At 41.1% G+C, this 13,486-nt stretch overlaps 1 protein-coding gene across 9 annotated transcripts in view; it reads left to right on the top strand.

Moving 5' to 3' along the window:
• The window catches only part of LOC144604761 (protein piccolo-like), a 180,617-nt gene that overhangs the window by 144,683 nt on the left and 22,448 nt on the right, over positions 1-13,486 (top strand). For 7 of the 9 annotated variants that reach the window (XM_078419394.1, XM_078419396.1, XM_078419395.1 and 4 more), the window contains one exon: positions 11,519-11,610. The exons of 1 other annotated variant lie outside the window; for it this stretch is intronic. In XM_078419394.1, coding sequence (XP_078275520.1) covers positions 11,519-11,610 — 92 coding nt within the window. Of the gene's footprint in view, positions 1-10,608; positions 10,680-11,518; positions 11,611-13,486 lie in introns of all 9 variants that reach the window. One more of the 9 variants, XR_013548776.1, reaches the window with a different exon arrangement.

Below are 13,486 nucleotides of genomic sequence, written 5' to 3'. Positions count from 1 at the left end.
ATATCGTAAATAGCTGGGGTCCCAGCACCGAACCTTGCGGTACCCCACTGGTCACTGCCTCCCATTCCGAAAGGGACCCATTTATCCCCACTCTTTGCTTTCTGTCTGTCAACCAATTTTCTATCCATGTCAGTACCCTACCCCCAATACCATGTGCCCTAATTTTGCCCACTAATCTCCTGTGTGGGACCTTGTCGAAGGCTTTCTGAAAGTCGAGGTACACCACATCCACTGACTCTCCCCTGTCAATTTTCCTAGTTACATCCTCAAAAAATTCCAGTAGATTTGTCAAGCATGATTTCCCCTTCGTAAATCCATGCTGACTCGGAATGATCCCGTTACTGCTATCCAAATGCTCAGCAATTTCGTCTTTTATAATTGACTCCAGCATCTTCCCCACCACTGATGTCAGACTAACTGGTCTATAATTACCCGTTTTCTCTCTCCCTCCTTTCTTAAAAAGTGGGGTAACATTTGCTATCCTCCAATCCACCGGAACTGATCCTGAATCTATAGGACATTGAAAAATGATCTCCAATGCTTCCACTATTTCTAGAGCCACCTCCTTAAGTACCCTGGGATGCAGACCATCAGGCCCTGGGGATTTATCAGCCTTCAGTCCCATCAGTCTACCCAAAACCATTTCCTGCCTAATGTGGATTTCCTTCAGTTCCTCCATCACCCTAGGTTCTCCGGCCCCTAGAACATTTGGGAGATTGTGTGTATCTTCCTCAGTGAAGACACATCCAAAGTAACGGTTTAACTCGTCTGCCATTTCTTTGTCCCCCATAATAAATTCCCCTGCTTCTGTCTTCAAGGGACCCATATTTGCCTTGACTATTTTTTTCCTCTTCACGTACCTAAAAAAACTTTTGCTATCCTCCTTTATATTATTGGCTAGTTTACCCTCGTACCTCATCTTTTCTCCCCGTATTGCCTTTTTAGTTAACTTTTGTTGCTCTTTAAAAGAGTCCCAATCCTCTGTCTTCCCACTCTTCTTTGCTATGTTACACTTCCTCTCCTTAATTTTTATGCTGTCCCTGACTTCCCTTGTCAGCCACAGGTGTCTCTTACTCCCCTTAGAGTCTTTCCGCCTCTTTGGAATAAATTGATCCTGCAACCTCTGCATTATTCCCAGGAATACCTGCCATTGCTGTTCTACCGTCTTCCCTGCTAGGGCCTCCTTCCAGTCAATTTTGGCCAGCTCCTGCCTCATGCCTCTGTAATCCCCTTTGCTATACTGTAATACTGACACTTCCGATTTTCCCTTCTGCCTTTCCATTTGCAGAGTAAAACTTATCATGTTGTGATCACTGCCTCCTAATGGCTCTTTTACCTCTAGTCCCCTTATCAGATCAGGATCATTACACAACACTAAATCCAGAATTGCCTTCTCCCTGGTAGGCTCCAGTACAAGCTGTTCTAAGAATCCATCTCGAAGGCATTCTACAAATTCTCTTTCCTGGGGTCCATTTCCAACCTGATTTTCCCAGTCTACCTGCATGTTGAAATCTCCCATAACCACCGTAGCATTACATTTTTGACACGCCAATTTTATCTCCTGATTCAACTTGCACCCTATGTCGAGGCTACTGTTTGGGGGCCTATAGATAACTCCCATTAGGGTCTTTTTACCCTTACAATTTCTCATTTCTATCCATACTGATTCAACATCTCCTGATGCTGGTACAAATCGAAGGTGTTTATTCACAAAATGCTGGAGTAACTCAGCAGGTCAGGCAGCATCTCGGGAGAGAAGGAATGGGTAACGTTTCGGGTCGAGACCCTTCTTCAGATATTAACTCTTTCTCTTTCTGCAGATTCTGAGATTCTTCAGCATTTTTTCTTTTATTTCTAATTTCCAATCTCTCATTCAGTTTAATGAGTTCATGAAAAACCGATTTCAAAAAAAATGTCAGTAGCATCTAAAATTATAAAATGTAGTGTCATAAGTTGCAGAACCTTCCCAGAAAACATACTTAAAATAAGTGTTTTGAATGGTTTGCTTAATAAACTGTCTTAAAAAATAGTCAAGTAAAAACTTTGAGTGTGAAACATCAGACATTATATTGTTAAAAGTTCACATTATAATAGTTTAGAGAATGTTCTTATTTTATTATCAATTCTGTTACTTTTCAACATCCCACACTATTGTAAATTATACTTTTAAAAGGTACCAATAAATGTACATCACCTCACATGTATCAGGAATAGATTCCATCTCCCATTGCATTGCACACTTACCAACTGATCAATGTCATCCCATAGCTTTTCACCATTCTCCTCACTATCAACAATCAATAGATTTTCTTGTCATCTGCAAACCTACCTTCTACACTCATACCCAAGTTGTTAGGGTATGTAATGAACCAAGGGTCTCAGCACCAAACCTTGTAATCCATCACGCGTCACAGGCTCCAATCACAAAAAGCATCATTCTCTGCTTCCTGTTACTAAGCCAAAGTCAGATTCTATTTGCCAACTTCTCCTTGATTTAATAGGTTTCATCCTTGTGGACCAACTTCCATGTGGGATTTTATCCAAGGCCTACTGAGTCCATGTAGACTATGGCACTTGCACTGCCCTCACTAATATATTGTGTTACCCCTTCGGAGAATAGTCAATTTAGTCGGACGAGAACTCTCCCACAACAATGTCGTACTAAGTATCTTCGATTAATCCCTGCCTTTCCATGTTAGATTACTCTTATCCCTCAGAATTGTTTCCAAATAGTTCCCCATGACTGACACTTGATTCACAGGTCTGTCGGCACACACATTATGTTTGCTGCCCTTCTGTAATAAAGGTATCACAATTGCTGACGCCTTTCGCTATTCTGCTCACTATCAACAATCAGGAGATTTTCTGATGTTCAGGCAACTGGCGCCTCAAATGAGGCCTTAAAAATATTTATTTGACCCACGCAATCTTTGTTCTCCCAAAGCAGCCTGGCATACATGATATTCAGGGCCTTGGTGAGACGCACCTTACATATTGTACGAACATATATATCAATAATTCCCTTTGTGAGAGTGCAATAAAGATTGTTGGCACTGGTTCCTGAAATGGCAGGCTTGCCATATGAGGTTAGATTGAGGGGAATCCCATAAAACATTCAAAGTTTGTACATGGGTTGACTGAGGCCACTGGCACAGATTAATGGGTTTGCCATTTATAACTAAATCCATTTATAACTGAAACAAGAAGAAAGTTCTTCACTCACAGGGTGGGAATTGTTTATAATTCTTGACTGTGAAAGCCTATGAAGACTGCCATTAAGATCAAAGAGCCGTTGGGCCGAATGGCCTATTCCTGCACCTATTTTTCTGTTTCTATGTTCTATGTTTCTATCATCCAAATCAGAGCTGTGTTCTATGAAAAAAACTGGATATTAAGAGCATTTATGGAGATAACTGGAGAATAGTATTGAGGTATCAGATCAGATGTGATCTTGTTGAGTCGCAGGGCAGGATCAAACGTTTGATTAGCCTACTGCTCCCATTGATTCATTTCTTATTTTCCATTTCCATGCATTGAGGAAGCGTCACGACTCATCACATGTGATGTTGTAAAGACTTTGCTGGTAGTATTTTCAGCAGAGAGGAAAATGACAATTGAAAACTCATAATATTCTTAGCTTTCTGCCACTAAACCAATTTTTAATTCAACCTGCTATTGTTTTTTGAATCCCATGGGCTTAGCCTTACTTGATAAATCGAGGCATGCAGTGTAGATAAAAGCAAGCAATGATAGAATCTGCTTTAAACTCACCATCTTCATGGATATTTCTTGTTACCATCTTAAAACATGTAATCAATAGTCATAAATAACCTATTAATAAACCTGTTGCTAGCTGTTACTGATTAACTTGTGTCTCCTCAAAACATTTTGTTATGTTGTCCTTTGGAATGTTTCCCAAATATGCAAATTGTCGGTGATAGGAGGCAGATGGTGTCTTCCTGACTTCCAGTCTGTAAGCAGATGTGCATTCCACCTTTGGTTTTGTCAAATATATAAATAACTTGGATGTGGTCTAATATATAACTTTGCTGTCCACATAAAGGTTGGTGGGGTTGTAAACAGCAAGGATGGTTGCCTCGTGATGCAAAGGACATGGATCTGTGGAAAGTTGGGCAGAGCTATGGCAGATGGAATTCAATCCAGACGTATGACATAATGCACTTTCAGGCAGATGTCTACAGTGAATGGCAGGAACCTTTGAAATATTGATATACAAAGAGTCCTTGGGATGCAAGTTTATAGCTCTGTGCAAATTTCAACACAGGTGGATAGATGAATGAAGAATGTGTTCAGCTTGCTTGCTTTCATAGGTAGAGAGATTTGGGATACTGTGTGCTGTTCTGGTCACCACACTATAGAAAGGATGTGGTAGTGTGGGAAAGAGTGCAGAAGAGATTCACCAAAATGTTGCCTGGAGTGGAGGGTTTGAGTTACAGGGAGAGATTGGATAGGCTGGGATTGTTTATACTGCAATCTGAAGAAGAGTCCTGACCCAAAACGTCATTTATTCATTTGCTCTGTGGATGTTCACTAACTCGAGTTGCTCAACACTTTGTGGCTTAGCACATATTAAATAATGTTAGAAATATTCACCTCTATCCACTACATCACCAATTTTAGAGTCATCTGCAGACTTAATAATCATGCCACCTACATTCTCTTCCCCATGAACTACCTCAACATTCCCCACAGCTTAGTTTAGTTTAGTGTAGCGATACAGCGTGGAAACAGGCCCTTCAGCCCACCGAGTCCGCACCGACTAGCGATTCCCGAACACTAGTTTAATCCTACACATTAGCAGCAATTTATAGAACCTAATTAACCTGCAAACCTACACATCTTAGCAATGTGGGAGGCAACTGAAGCACCCGGAGAACATACACACTCTGTACAGTCAACACCCATAGTTAGGATCAAACCCGGGTCTCTGGTGCTGTGAGGCAGTCACTCTACCACTGTACCACTGTGCTGCCCCAGTCTATTCCCTATCAAAATAGTGAATGGCATATGACAGACCTTACCAAACCACACTGAGGAATCATCTCTAATGCCTAGATCAGTGCAACATAAATATATTGAAGAAGCTTGCCTTCATTCGTAACGAATGCCATCCCCATGAGCCATTAAACTGTGTGGCTATTATTGTTCACAGCTCCACTGATCCAGGTTCGATCCTGTCCTCCTCTGTTGGGAATTTGCACGTTCTCCCTGTCCGAGATAATCTAGTTTCTTCTCAGATCCCAAGGACATCCTGGCTGTGAGGTTAATTGGCTGTGATAAGCTATCCCTAATATCGATGGCTGTGTAGTTGATCAGCTGGAATAGCATTAATAGGATTCCTCCAAAAGACGGTATTGCCCCGATGAGCTGAATGGCCTCTTTGTTGTAAAGAAATATGAAATAAAGATACAAAATGGATGGCATTAACTTGCCAACATTTGCTGAAACATACCTGCCCAAAATCACCAAAAGACATTCTGTCTTGTGATGAAAATATATTGGAATTCTCCACTTGTCATTGGGCTTCAACTCAGACAGACTGTGAAGGTTCCATCAGTTCAGTGTCAGTTTAGTTTATTGTCACGTGTACTGAGGTACAGTGAAAAGCTTTTGTTGCGTGCTAACCATTCAGCACAGGTACATAAAAAGAATCCTACAAGATGGAAATAAAGGGGAAATAGAATTCTAATGAAATATATATAGTAGAAATCATAAAACTTTACAATTCAGAAGGAGACTAGCAAGCCCATTACATCTCTTTTGTCTAAAAAAATATCTAATACTAATCCAGAATTAAGATTTGGCGTGCAGTACCACAGGTCATGGTTCCTTGAATGAACATCCATGTTCATGATGAATGGGATGACGATTTCTCTTCCTATCGCATTTTAAGTCCATGACTGTCAGGACTCGACTTTCAATATTCAATTGTTATTACATTAAAAATTCAAGTAGATTAATGAGTGAAGCAGCATGGGTTAGGGTTAGGGTCAGGGTTCACCCTACCCCTCAGAGTGGCCATTTTGTGAGCGACCATTACAAGACTATTACAGGCAGGGACTATCGTAACATCTAAGAAACAATTAGATAGGTACAAGGATGGGATAGGTTTGGAGGGATATGGGCCAAATGTAGGCAAGTGGGACTAGTGCATTGGGCATGTTGGTCAGCATAAGGAAGTTGGGCCAAAGGCCTGTTTCCACATTGTATGACTCTATGAAATGGAGTGACCTCAAAGTGCTGCTATTGATGTGTAAGTGCATGCTTTGGTCAATGATAGGGTTTTGTAAGGAAGGTAAATAGCAATCCGATAGGCATCTCAAAGCAGAAGTGACTTGTGTCGAAATAGGATAGGGTGGATGAATGCATGGCTACAGGTTTGGTGCATGGGAGGGAGCTTTGGATGTTGGATCATGAGGACCTTCTGGGGAAGGTGCAACTAATACAAGAAGGACAGGTCGCACTTCAAACTGAAGTTGTCAAATTCAATATTGATTCTGGATGTACCATACAGTGGATGGTGCTATCAATCTGTGGGCCCTGTTACAACAAAGATCAATGTAAAGGTGAACAACAGCCCTTCCCTTTGTGCATGTTGCCACCTTCTGGACTCCATCAAATTAACCATATAACCATATAACCATATAACAACTACAGCACGGAAACAGGCCCGTTCGGCCCTACCAGTCCACGCCGACCACTTTCCCTGACCTAGTCTCATCTACCTGCACTCAGACCATAACCCTCTAATCCCCTCTTATCCATATACCTATCCAATTTACTCTTAAATAATAACATTGAGCCTGCCTCCACCACTTCCACCGGAAGCCCATTCCATACAGCCACCACCCTCTGAGTAAAGAAGTTACCCCTCATGTTACCCCTAAACTTTTGTCCCTCAATTCTGAAGCTATGTCCCCTTGTTGGAATCTTCCCCACTCTCAAAGGGAAAAGCCTACCCACGTCAACTCTGTCCGTCCCTCTCAAAATTTAAAAAACCTCTATCAAGTCCCCCCTCAACCTTCTACGCTCCAAAGAATAAAGACCCAACCTGTTCAACCTCTCTCTGTAGCTTAAGTGCTGAAACCCAGGCAACATTCTAGTAAATCTCCTCTGTACCCTCTCCATTTTGTCGACATCCTTCCTATAATTTGGCGACCAGAACTGCACACCATACTCCAGATTCGGCCTCACCAATGCCCTGTACAATTTTAACATTACATCCCAACTTCTATACTCGATGCTCTGATTTATAAAGGCAAGCATACCAAACGCCTTCTTCACCACCCTATCCACATGAGATTCCACCTTCAGGGAACAATGCACAGTTATTCCCAGATCCCTCTGTTCCACTGCATTCCTCAATTCCCTACCATTTACCCTGTACGTCCTATTTTGATTTGTCCTACCAAAATGCAGCACCTCACACTTATCAGCATTAAACTCCATCTGCCATCTTTCAGCCCACCCTTCCAAAAGGCCCAAGTCTCTCTGTAGACTTTGAAACTCTACTTCATTATTAACTACACCACCTATCTTAGTATCATCTGCATATTTAGTAATCCAATTTGCCACACCATCATCCAGATCATTAATGTAAATGACAAACAACAGTGGACCCAACACAGATCCTTGGGGTACTCCACTAGACACTGGCCTCCAACCTGACATACAATTGTCAACCATTACCCTCTGGTATCTCCCATTCAGCCATTGTTGAATCCATCTTGCAACCTCACTATTAATACCCAACGATTTAACCTTCTTAATCAACCTTCCATGTGGAACCTTGTCAAATGCCTTACTGAAGTCCATATAGACAACATCCACAGCCTTGCCCCTATCAATTTCCCTGGTAACCTCCTCAAAAAATTCAAGAAGATTAGTCAAACATGACCTTCCAGGCACAAATCCATGTTGACTGTTTCTAATCAGGCCTTGTTTATCCAAATAATTATATATATTGTCCCTAAGTATCTTTTCCATTAATTTTCCCACCATAGACGTCAAACTAACAGGTCTATAATTGCTAGGTTTACTTTTAGAACCTTTTTTAAACAAAGGCACAACATGCGCAATGCGCCAATCTTCCGGCACCATCCCCGTTTCTAATGACGTTTGAAATATTTCCGTCATAGCCCCTGCTATTTCTGCACTAACTTCCCTCAATGTCCTAGGGAATATCCTATCAGGACCTGGAGACTTATCCACTTTTATATTTTTCAAAAGTGTCCGTACCTCCTCTTCTTTAATCCTCATAATTTCCATCACTACTCTACTTGTTTCGCTTACCTCACATAATTCAATATCCTTCTCCTCGGTGAATACCGAAGAAAAGAAATTGTTTAATATCTCCCCCATTTCTTCCGGCTCAGCACATAGCTGTCCACTCTGACTCTCTAATGGACCAATTTTATCCCTCGCTATCCTTTTGCTATTGACATATCTGTAGAACCCCTTGGGGTTTACTTTTACATTACTTGCCAAAGCAGCCTCATATCTTTTTTTCGCTTTTCTAATTTCCTTCTTAAGATTCCTTTTACATTCTTTATATTCCTCAAGAACCTCATTTACTCCCTGCCGCTTATATTTATTGTATATCTCCCTCTTTTTCCGAACCAAGTGTCCAATTTCCCTGGAAAACCACGGCTCTTTCAAATTATTATTCTTTCCTTTCCACCGAACAGGGACATAAAGACTCTGTACTCTCAAAATTTCACCTTTAAATATCCTCCATTTCTCTATTATATCCTTTTCATAAAACAAAAAGTTCCATTTCACTCCTTTTAAATCCTTTCTCATCTCCTCAAAATTAGCCTTTCTCCAATCCAAAATCTCAACCCTTGGTCCAGATTTGACCTTCTCCATAATTATATTGAAACTAATGGCATTGTGATCACTAGACTCAAAGTGCTCCTCAACACATACCTCCGTCACCTGACCCGTCTCATTTCCTAACAGGAGGTCCAACACTGCCCCTTCTCTGGTAGGTACCTCTACGTATTGCTGCAAAAAACTATCCTGCACACATTTTACAAACTCCAAACCATCCAGCCCTTTAACAGAATGTGATTCCCAGTCTATATACGGAAAATTGAAATCACCCACAATCACTACTCTGTGCTTACTACTAATATCTGCTATCTCCTTACATATTTGCTTTTCCAATTTTCGTTCCCTATTTGGCGGTCTATAATACACCCCTATAAGTGTTGCTAAACCTTTCTAATTTCTGAGTTCCACCCAAACAGCCTCCCTAATCGAGCCTTCTAGTCTGTCCTGCCAAAGCACTGCTGTGATATCTTCCCTGACAAGCAATGCAACACCCCCACCTCTTGCCCCTCCGATTCTATCACATCTGAAACAATGAAATCCTGGAATATTTAATTGCCAATCGCAACCCTCCTGCAACCATGTTTCACTGATCACCACAACATCATACTTCCAGATGTCAATCCAGGCTCTAAGCTCATCCACCTTTCTTACAATGCTCCTAGCATTAAAATATACACATTTAAGGGACCCATCATTTCTTATTCTCAGTTTATTTCTTTTCACTTCTTTCTCTCCTACATATTGGGTCTGAGTGTTTCCCTTTTCTGCCTCCTGCCTCACACACTGCCTATTAGCTATCTGTGTTTGAGTCCCTCCCCCCCAATTCTGCACCTTTAAGTAACTTGCCTTTACTGTCTATACCAGGATCAATCATTTCTGCTGGAGATTATCCTTCTGTGGCATTGGCACAGTTTACCTCTATCCCTTAGCGCAGGCAGTCCTAGGCACGCCCTGCAACCATGTACTTCAGAGACTGCAGATACTGAGACTTGGAGCCAAAGACAAACTCTGGACAATTCAACAGGTCCAGCAATATTGTGGAGGCCTGTATTTTGCACTGTTTTTATGTTCCTTTGCCTTTATTCTGCCCATGGAAGGGAAAGATAGATCAGCCATGATCGAATGGCAGAATAGCCGATGGGCCGAATGGCCTAATTCTGCCCCATCTTCTGAACTTCTTATCTCTAACTGCCCTCATGTCAACACATTTGTTCAAGAAGTTCTCTAACTGTCCTGATTAGCCCATGAATCAAATGACCTCTACAACAATCAAATGACCTCTACAACAATGCTGCCTGACCTGCTGAGTTACTCCAGCATTTTGTGAATAAATCGATTTGTACCAGCATCTGCAGTTATTTTCTTAGACCTCTACAACAATATTCTACGCGTCATCCCATCAGAAATATTCCTCTTTTGCTATCCGTCATTCCTCAACTTATCTAAAATTTAAAACCAGCTTCTCTTTTCTTTCTCATTCAGTTCTCATGAAGGGTTATAGACCTGAAATATTAACTCTTTGAAAGTTCCTCTGCCTGACAGGCGGAATTTTTCCAGATTGGAAAGTTCAGGGAGAGGCAGTCTGTGTGCACATGTGCGCGTGAAGGGGAGTGAAATTCTAAAATATTTTATTAAAAAGGAAGAGGTCTTGTGTCTTAGCAGGCTTGAAGGTGGATAAATCCCTAGGGCCTGATGAGATGAGGCTGCTGTGGGAAGCAAGGAAGGAGATATTTAAATATTTGCTGTCCACAGGTGGGGTCCAGATGACTGGAGGACAGCAAGTGTGGCTCCCTTGTTCAAGAAGGGCAGCAGAAATAAGCCAGGTAATTACAAACCTGTCAGTCTAATGTTAGTGGCAGAGAAATAGTTGGAAACATTTCTCAGGATCAGGATCAATCTACACTTGGAAAGGCAGAGGTCGATCAAAGATAGTAAAATGGTTTTGTTAAGGGGTGATCTTTTCTAATCAATTTGATTGGATTTTTTAAAGAAGTATAAAATGAATTTTTGAGGGCAGTGCAGTTGCTGGAGTGTCTTTGTGGACATCAGTAAAGCCTTTGTCAAGGTCCCACATGGGCGATTGGTCCAAAGCATTGGAGCATTATAGGGTGCAGGCAAGTTGACAAACTGAATCAAAAATTGGCTTGGTTACCGGAGGCAGAGAGTGATGGTGGAAGTTATTTGTAATTGGAAGCCTGTGACCAGAGGGAGCAGCGTTGGCACCACCATGTTTGTTATATATATTTACAATTTGTATGTGAACATAGGAAAAATGATTAATAATTTTGCAAATGACATGAAAGTTGATGGTATTTTTGATAGTGAGGAAGATAGTGGTATAAAGAACATAAAATAATTATATCAATCCAGAGTAAAGAGCAAAAAAATCAATGAACATTGATAAACACCTGGAGCCAGTTTGTAGCCTCATAATCAATTGTGTTTTGCTTTAATTTAGTATTATTAATCAATACAAAATCTTTTCACTTGTTGCTGTAAAACATCAATAACATTGGTGCCCAAGTGTGAACATTTAACAATTTATTTTGATTATTAGCTCTAAGAAATAAAGAAATCTTTAAATATCCTGTCTAATCTTATTCTCATCATCCTCTACATGTAACTTGATGACTTCCAACAGCTGATCCTTGTTTTTAACCAGGTGTAAAATAAGCCAGGATGCTGAGGTCAAAGAGGAAAAGCACAAAGCATCTGAGCCATTCATGCAAACCCTTGGCCCAGCAGAGACCAATGGTAAGATGCAAATCTAGTGCTTGGGCATTGACAGCTCTTCAATACTCTTTTTACTAAGAAATTGAGAGTATTAAGTGTGTATTTTCTATGCACTTCTAATCAACAGATATATTTTCATGTGCTTCCAACCAATTACAGTAGAATTCAATGTTATAAATGCAAGAATACTCCTGGAATAATGATAGGTAAAGGATAGGTAATGATAGATGGTTAACAATATTTGACTGATCTTTCCAAGGTTCTCTGTAGGGTGATTGTCAGAATTCATTGTTCAGGTAAAATGTGAAATGAAGACAAAATGATCCGACCAGAGCATTACTAGAAAATTACCAAAGGTTGACAATTATATTAAATCAATAGAAGAGACATGAATGGAAATATTTACTTTTTGACATGTGAAGCCTCTCTGGATATCCCCAGGCTCCTCATTTTGAGAACGAGGTTGTATCCCTAACAGTAAACACAAAACAAATAAATCGCTCCACTGTCAAAAATCAGTAACTCTGCCATGTTGAATTAACAATTAACACAATTGCAACATTCATGTAGACAATACTGAGATTTACATTATGCACTCAATGTGATAGAACAGACCTATCAGCTATAACCAGTCGGCATCATAGAGTCAAAGAGCTAAAGCACGGAAACAGCCCCTTCAGCCCAACTTATCCAGTCCTCGCCTTTACAAATGTGGGACATTCTATCTCTCAGAATCTCCTCCACTTCCGCTCCACTGATGGCACGCTCTCTGGTCTGTACTTTCAGACCTTCTTCAATAAGGGCACAATATTACCCATACCCCAGACTTCCAGGACCTGCAACTATTTACTCTCATGTTTCCACACAATTCCATGTTCTACATGCCGAGGTTTTGAAAGAGGAGGCTTCAGGAAGTAATAAATGCAATTTATCTATATGGCGTGTGGCGGTGTGCTAGACTCACCTGCAGTCCGTTTGTCTTTTTGTTTTTTTTTGTTTTTTGTCTTAATTGTAAGTGTTGGATGTGATGTAGTCTTTTTTGTGGTTGTGTACTATGTGTGGGAGGGGGGGGGGGGAGGGGGTGGAACTATAAAAATTGTCTCTTCCGAATGGAGACACAACCTTTTTTCTGGGTCGTGTCTCCATTCACGCTACGGCCTACCATCGGCCAAACACCTGGAGCTGGCGGCCTCCAGCTGGGACCACCTGGACTGCCTGACCGCGGGAGAAGACGGCAGGGAGGAGAAAGACATTCTGGCCTTCCATCACAGTGAGGAGGTGACTGGAGGAGACTCACTGTGATGGATGTTTTTTTGTTTTATGTTTGTTTTTGTGATTGTGTGCTTTATTGTTTTTTTGTTTTTTTTATTGCCTCTCATTGTTGACTGTGGGTAACATAATTTTCTCCAAAAACATGTTTTTGGATGACCATAAAGGCCATTCTATTCTATTCTATTCTATTCTATTCTATTCTATATTCCAAAATTGGGTCACATCCAGAATTGTTTTTGTTGATTAGGGGTTATTGAAGAAAAGAGGGAAAAGGAGAACAGGAAACTATTGAGCTGTTCCCTTAACATCAGTGCAAGAACTCTAACTTATGGAAGGGCCATTCAAAAGACTGATAGCAGAGAAGGTGGAGCTGATTCTTATTCCAGTGGTGTGCGCTTTGAAGCTTCTATAAGAAAAGGAGGGGGAATGGGGAGAAAAGAAGTGATGAGTAGTTTTGGTAATGACCTAACATTGGTGAATTCAGTGTTCATACTGGGGCCTTGTAACCGCCACAACCCTCTCCCCTGTGTAACCGCCACAACCCTCTCCCCTGTGTAACCGCCACAACCCTCTCCCCTATGCCCCACACCCATTTCTCCCCGTCCTCTCCCCTTCTCCTGGAATC

The sequence above is a fragment of the Rhinoraja longicauda genome, chromosome 23 (assembly GCF_053455715.1).
Source record: "Rhinoraja longicauda isolate Sanriku21f chromosome 23, sRhiLon1.1, whole genome shotgun sequence".
Classification (NCBI taxonomy): Eukaryota; Metazoa; Chordata; class Chondrichthyes; order Rajiformes; family Arhynchobatidae; genus Rhinoraja; species Rhinoraja longicauda.
This window is presented reverse-complemented; position numbering and strand designations above follow the sequence as displayed.